The sequence below is a fragment of the Rhagoletis pomonella genome, unplaced genomic scaffold, assembly GCF_013731165.1.
Source record: "Rhagoletis pomonella isolate Grant_MI unplaced genomic scaffold, Rhpom_1.0 Rhpom_scaffold_00004, whole genome shotgun sequence".
NCBI lineage: Eukaryota > Metazoa > Arthropoda > Insecta > Diptera > Tephritidae > Rhagoletis > Rhagoletis pomonella.
The window spans coordinates 6,081,712-6,089,680 of NW_023458558.1; the positions used below are offsets into that span (position 1 = coordinate 6,081,712).

Genomic DNA, 7,969 nt, shown 5'->3' on the forward strand with positions numbered 1-7,969 from the left:
AAATTCCTGCAAATTTGCGTTCGTGCAGAAATTTGCAAGTTTCTCAATATGAGAGAGAATTTGAGAGAATTTTTTCTTACTCTCTGATATTTTGAGTGTTGGATAATTCTTGCTAGATTTTCGACGAACAAACCTATAATAATCTATCAAAAAGGTAATTTGGGATTTATACTTAGTTATGCCTTTTCGTATTTCAGCGACAATGTGAGATAGGGCCTTTCTAGATTAAGGAAACGATAAATATGTATGTATATATTTATAAGTATGTTTTTATTTTTATTTTTTTTCTCTTCGTCAGTATTTCAACAACAAAAACTTAATTGATGCACGACTGCTCAGTAACTTATTGTAAGCCTAACGGACGTCCTTGATATGGGCCAAAGAAATGCCCCGTTTCTTGATATTCAGTATTTGATTTTAGCGAATGATCCATAGAACTAACACCGTTTCCTGAATCTTGTTGTCCTCTGGAATAGTTACGCTCTTCTGAATCTTCCCCTGATGAATGGCGATGACGGTGTTTTTTATCTGAAGAATACGCCTGCGTTGGTATGCTTGGATATGGATTATATGTGGGAACACTCGGGTATGCAGGGTAATTTGGATATAGGGAATAGTTTGGATTTGCATTGTTGGGTAGCTGTGCAACATTAAATGTATTAGCGCCTGGTGCCGGCTGTGGAGCGCTATAAGCTACAGATGATTGTGGTGGTGTCCTCTGATATTCCGCTGGCATATATGGCCCTGCTCCAATATAGTATGGAAATCCCATATATAGATAAGGATGCATTAGGCTGCCAGGTCCGTCTTGATGATGCCCATGATTTTTAGTAGTTCGATAAAGCAGCGAGGTAATCCTGTCGAAGACTTTTGTGTTTCGTTCGCCGCTTTCATCACTTTCGTCGCTATCAGCGCGGCATGCTATTATCAAGGCGAGAAATAATGTCGAACTTGTCACTGAAGAAATAATTCGCATTTTAGCTACGTGATTAAGTCGCGTACAAAACTGAAATATAAACTGAAGGGTAAGTTTTCAGCCTTAAATTTAATAACACGAAATATTGGAAAAAACTTATTGCCGTTTGTGATTAGCACAGATAGTAATTTAGCGTCTATCACAAAGGTTTTCGGGCTATCAGTGAATTGAAAGTATTTACGTACACAGAGAAAAAATAGACCATATTCACTTAGTTTCAAACTGAAACCCATAATGTTTTCGCGCCAAGCGATATTTTGTTTACTTTAAACAGATTTCTGTTCGGCGATTTTTTTTTGTTTAAATCCACCAGTTGGCGACAATTTTCGAATCGCTATCACAGTTTTAGACGCAAAAACAATCATATTATGCGTGAAAAAGTGCGGTGGCGATCCGAAAATTGTCGTTAAACGGTTACAGAATCTCCCGCCGGGTTTTCACCTAGATTAGTTATAGCTATGTATAATAGCATCTAAAAATTCAACTATATTTCTTTTATTGTAAATAGAGCTGAATTCTGGAAAATTTCTACGGCAGAAAACTATTTAAAAAAAAAGGAAAATCGAAAGGAAAATTGCTTACTGTTTTTTTTTTTTGTTGTAGCAGATTATTAAACTATGCCTAATTCGGTGAATCGACCACATATTGTCTTTACTTTCATCTTACCACAGGTTCAAAGGCCAAATCCGAAGTGGTTAAATTCGCCTTGGGTTCATGGTTCTAGTTCTACTCTGTATTGCGATTCAAAACTCAATGCGATTCGAAAGGCGACACGGACTAATACAAATTCATAGAGCCCAGTATTCGTATCCGAATGATTTGCTTTTCGAATCGCAGTACAGAGTAGACCCTCAAAAAATTTTCTTTCACGTGGTTGATGTTGTATTTCGCTCTCGGGCAGAGAAACTGAGAAAACTTCTAAAAGCTTTTGAGTTGCTACTTAATTCAACTTCAGAACTAAAACGACGAATCCGCCTTTAGTATCGTCGGGGCAAAAAACTTTAATGTTTTTCAATTCTACAGAATTTTGTCTTTCATTGGTAGCCACATTCTTATTGTATATTCCACGGATTTTTTAAATAATTTTTTGAATCAATCATATCTTTAACATTTTAAAGTCATTAAAAAATTCCTGACGTCAGAGTAAAAAATTAAGAACGCAGCTTTACTATATTTGACCCATTGCTTTGTGAGTAGACATATTGATTGTTTCAAGTATTTTGATTTTTTTTGTTTTTGTCGCACGGTGTTTATATAAAGAGAAGTTCCTTTTTTTTGTAAAAGGTAATCTCGCGAACGGAAGGTCCGATTTTCATGTAAATTAGTAAATAAATAGCTTTCAGCAGCCTCCATGTCAAGGGCAAAAAAAATGTACTTTTTTCCGAAAGGTGAACCAAGAACCGATCCGGTCCAAAAAATCTTATTTATGGTTCGATTTACTTGAAATTTGGTACGTAGGTAGCTTTTTTCCTGTAGGTGGACCAGCTACCGATATATTCCAAAAATCGTATTTATGGTCCGATTTGCTTGGTAGGCTTGTAGGTATTAGTATAGTAAAGGCTATTAAATTTGCTATTATATACGTCAACAAGTCAACTTACAACTTGATAAGCAATTTCGAAGCTATACATGAGACAAAGGAAAGACAAAAGGAAATTTGAGATTGGCCATCTACATCCAAAGAAAATTGCAATTAAGTGGGTGCACTTTTTCAGATCCCAAAAACACGAAATTCGGCAATATCCCAAAAATCTTTCTACTTTCTTGTACTCTGATTTCGTATTCGGATTCAGCGAAAAATTCATAAAAAAATGTTGCAGTTGGCCAATTGGATCTAAAGAAAATTGTAATGAAGTGAGTGCACTCTTTCAGATCTCAAAAACCCGAAATTCGGCTATATCTCAAAAACTGTTCTACTGTCTTACATTTTAGTTTTGTATTAGGATTCAGTGGGATATTTTATATTACCATGCATAAAAATGCCGCTGGTCGAACATTTTTTTTAATTTCTGTAAACTTGTGTTATTGCCGACAAAAATGCAAGGCGGACCCGATTGAGTTCTATGATGAAAAACGTGTAGTCCTTTTGCCACGCCCAATACAAATTATATACCGTTGGAAAGCAGGGAAAATAAGCTATCGATAAGCCATTTGCGAAAACAACAAAAACGGTATATTGTTTAAAAAATGCAATAAAGTCTTTTTTATTGCAAATTTTTTCCAAAAAAACGTACATAAACGACCCGTGTGATTTCAATGATTTTTGTTTATGTGTTTAAGTGGGTACCTGTATAAATTAGGTTCTCAAAAATTAGGATCAAAGTCAAATTATCACCGTTAAATCAGCCACCAGAACCATTGCGGGTCTTGACTTATCGTGACTCAACAAAATAAATGTCTACAAATACAATTGTAAGATATTTAGGGTATTTCTTCTGAAAGAAGTCTATATATATTGGATCTCTGCGGACCAATGATACTCCCCATTTTGAAATTGCCACCAACTGTACTATACAGAATCAAGAACGATTCACCAACTAGCCGGATCATTGTTGCCGCAAGAACTTCTTCACGAACGTAACGCTTTCATTAGGTTATTTAAGCCGGCAATGGAGGATATGCCTTCTGACGACCACAAAGCCAAACGTAAACGCGAATTGTTGGTGAAAACGTTGGACCAAATATTTTAATAAAAAAATTAATTTTGGGTGAGACGAAGTTCAGCCGATGGTGTATCCTTATTCTTAAGGCATGCTCGAGTTTTTCCCGACAAAGGACTGTTGTTGTAGCGATCTAATATTGTTAAGATCGAAGAACTCCATTAAGTGTGAATTTTTCACAGATTATCCAGACATTCCACACAGAACTCAAAGCCCTAATACATACTAGCAACTCAAGCGTAGTGAATAACTAAGTGAGAGGGGAGACCAGTATGTTTGCATGTACATATGTATATGAAAAAAATTGATTAGTGCTGTGGCCAATGGTAAAGTTCATTTACCACCTCCGCATGATTGTAAGTCATAAGAGTCAGCAAATGGCTCCGAAAGCATTGTCCGGAGGATGCATCAGACTTGCCTACCTTTTTGTTGTTATACCTAATTTACCAAGCTTGGAACGCATTTTTCGTTTTATTAAGACCCGTTAAATACGTTGCTTAATTTTAACGGGATTTGTTAAATTTTTTGAACGCCTTTGGTAAATTTAATTTTTTGAGCGTGGCAACACGGCCGAGCATACTCTGAACCAGGGATGAAAAAGTAGGTACAATTGTACCTTTTTCCGACGTTTGATGACTTAAAGGTACATTAGGTACAGTCAGTCGATTTTAGGTACAATTGTTATTATTGACCCATATTCGTTTTTGATTTCTAGAAATATATTTAAAATACTTTCGAAGTTACTTACGGCAATTTGATTATTTTCTCTAGACTTGTTGCACCTATTAAAAGGAATCGGATAAATTAGTAGACTTTTCGTGTTGTTGCTGGATAAAGAAGTATACTTCGCAAAGCGTGTTTTTTGTCTTTTTCACCAATATTTTACAGTAGTCAAAGATAGACAAAACAACGCTTCTCCGATTCCCATTAGACTATAGTCATAGATATAGGCTCAGTTGAAAAAAAACATAACCATGTTTAAAGTACATCCATCTTTTGTATTCATGTTTTAAATAAAATTTATAAAAAAAAACTACAAATGAATTATGTAACTTTTTTTAGGTACAATCCGTCTCATTTAGGTACATATATTTTATGATATTAGGTACAATCTAAAATTTCCATTTTTCATCCCTGCTCTGAACAGCCATCAAATTTTAACTTAAGAAAGTTTTATTACATGGCGGTTGCAAAGTGCATCAGCAAAAATCTCATAAATTTAATGAAGGAAATTTTTGCATATACAGCAATAAACAGCATGTGTTAGCAGTCGCGCATAAGCACGTATACTTTTTTCTCTTCTTTGTTATTATTATTTAATTTCATTTCATTTAATAAACAAATTCATTAATAAAATAAGATCTAAAAGCTCTTTTATACATAGTACAACAGTAATTATAAAGTAACGAAAGAAAGGCTCTAATCTTTGCCAGTTTATAATAATTTTAATTTATTTTTTTGAAATTATTCTAAATATGATGTATTGTTAGACGATGTTCTGTCATTCCTTGTCAAATTTGGTTTCGAACGAAAAATGACACTGAAGATGGCACAACGTCGAAACCGGTTTGTATCCAAACCAAATTTGACAAGGTATGGCGGAAAATCATTCCACAATACATCAAACTCCTACCCTGTCGTAAACACAAACAACCAAAAAAAGTTATTCTAATTAATTTAACTATTTATGTGAAATAATTTTTTTTCTGTTTTGCGGATTTTGTTTTGGGGATTTCGATTTTGAGGATTTCTAGCCCAACCCCTCCAAAGTAGCATTCAATCGACGTTATTGGGATTGATATATTAATTTGAATAAAGTCCTGTCAGCTAGTGAGATTTCTACACTAAGCATTGAAATGTTACCAACATATGTAAAAATATTTAAATAAAGTACTCGATTCTCAAAAGCACTCGATACTCACAACACTAACTTATACTTTTACAAGTAAATACATACATAAACATATATTCGAAGTAGAATTTTCCGTTAACTTTTGCTTTATAGTGTATCGATCATAGCCCTCATCGATATCATCACCGGCGGTGTCATCGTTTGTGTGAACTCGTATATATGTATGGATTTGTACTGTATTCGCACTGATAATGTTTTTTTTAATTTCAAGCTTTTCAATGTTAATACCACCACCCAGCGGACCAAATGCTCGCACATGATAACGCATGCGAATGAAATGCGAGATTTAACCCGGAAAAACTCTCGCAAATTAATTTGGGAACGATAGCAATATGATTTATATGTCGTTCAGTTTGTGGCAGTGAAACTTTCATTTACGATAGTTGCAAGGAATAACGTTAGTGAGCATTTCGCGATATATTTTGCAAGGTTGTTTTGATATTTCTAAAGATAAAATACTAAATGGAAATATTTTTGACGAGTCGGCATTAATATCAAATAAGTATCGCAAAAGATATCGCAAACGGTTCGCAAGAAATAAGGGTTGAAAGACTTATATTTGTTTCATTCCCATTTTATTCCCCGCTAATAAAAATTTTTTATTATTATTTAATGCTTTTTATTGTTTATATATATTGTTGTTTAAACTAAAATTCGGACATAGAAGTAATTGAAAGCTGAAATTTCACATACATAACATAAAAGTATTACGCACTTCTTTGGCAGCTTAAAGGAATCTATTTTTTGAGTACAAATAAATTAAACATTATGAAAACAACGCACTCTTTTCGTCATTGAATATCTAATTACAGCACTTATCGGTCCTCTGCAATAACGACACAATTCAAAATTCAAAAAATAAAAACTGTTGCTACTATTAAGTGGCTTTGTCTCTAATCCTTGTCGGATCCACGTGTAATCTTTGGTAATTACTTTAACAATCCTTACTGCTTACTTTAGTAAGCGCTGGAAATGGATTAGACTTTAACCGAAGATTATCAATTCGTCGGAATATTTTTATACCCGAGCGCACTTGTGCACAAGGGTATATTAATTTTGTTCACATAACGGTTGTTTGTAACAGCCAAAACTAATCGAGATAGATATAGACAAATGTATACGTATATGCTCAGAATGAATAGAGAAATCGATTAAGCCATGTCTGTCTGTCCGTCTGCCCGTCTGTCCGTCCATCCGCGTACACGATAACTCGAGCAAAAATTGAGATATCTCAACGAAATTTGGTAATTTCTGTTAATCCAGGGTAGGTTGGTATTGAAAATGGGCGAAATCGGACAGTAACAACGCCCACTTTCCATATAACGGTAATTTCCAGAAATACGAAAACTGCGATATTTTAGTAACTATTGAAGATTATTCACTCAATATTGATATTTACAACAATTTTTAGACGAAAAATAAGAATATAATAAATTTTTGAAAAATGGGCGTAGCTAATTTATTCAAAATTGATGCCTGCAACAATTCTTTACCAAGATATACGTTTATGGTAAAATTTTGGAAAAATGGGCGTGGCACCGCCCACTTATGATCACATATTTGTATATCGGTAACCGTTCTACCAATTTATACCAAACTCGGTATTTTTATTGTGCTTGCCAAATAAAAGCAAAACGTTGAAAATTATTGAAATCGGACTAAAATTACGGCAGCTTTTTATAAACGGTAAATTTCAGAAATGCTTGAAACTTCAATAATTCGAAATTGCTTTTAACTAAAAGTTGCTTGTGAAATCGCCTCATGTAAACACCGTATAATATGCCCTTTAAAAATTGTCTATTCTGTAGTTGACTCACCATGACTCCTTGCGTTAAAGATGTGGGCATAGACATTGAACACATACGTACACACATAGATAACCAAACAATAAATATTTTTTAATACGTACAATATTGTTTACTATCATCGATCCTTGAGCAAATGCTTTTAGTTGCGAACACGCTCTTGTTATCAATGAACTGTTTACTTGAGCTTATCTCTGGGGGTTTCCAAATATGTATGTATAAACACACAAAACCTGAATTATGTATGTAAGTAAGCATACACATATTTATTCATATAAAAGCTCAATGAAACTAAAAAACCCCCAGTTTATTGAATACTGCGAGTGAAGTAATAATTATAAAAATTTTATTTAAACTCTATACATAGATACATCATCAAAACAAACATTCATCTTAAATTTAGAAAAATAAATTAAAAAATGAAGTATACCGTTACTTTTGTGTTTATTGTTGCTCTTGTAAATTTGGTATCCTGTCGTCCAACTTTCGATAAAATTGCCGAAGTTTTGCTCGATGCTGTACTAACCGATACACCAAACTCTAGATATCCACCAGGATCTGGTGCATATCAACAGGGCTACCATCAACATCATCATGATCACCATTATTACGGAAA

General features: G+C 34.0%; 2 protein-coding genes across 3 annotated transcripts in view; both read left to right on the forward strand.

Annotated features, from left to right (window-relative positions):
• Window positions 1-7,969, forward strand: part of LOC118736875 (two pore potassium channel protein sup-9) — a 57,548-nt gene that overhangs the window by 15,338 nt on the left and 34,241 nt on the right. The window lies entirely within an intron of this gene.
• The window catches only part of LOC118736877 (uncharacterized histidine-rich protein DDB_G0274557-like), an 852-nt gene continuing 532 nt past the window's right edge, over window positions 7,650-7,969 (forward strand). The window contains exon 1 of the mRNA XM_036466983.1: window positions 7,650-7,941. Within this exon, the coding sequence (XP_036322876.1) occupies window positions 7,773-7,941 (169 nt within the window). The 5' untranslated portion in view covers window positions 7,650-7,772. The remainder of the gene's footprint in view (window positions 7,942-7,969) is intronic.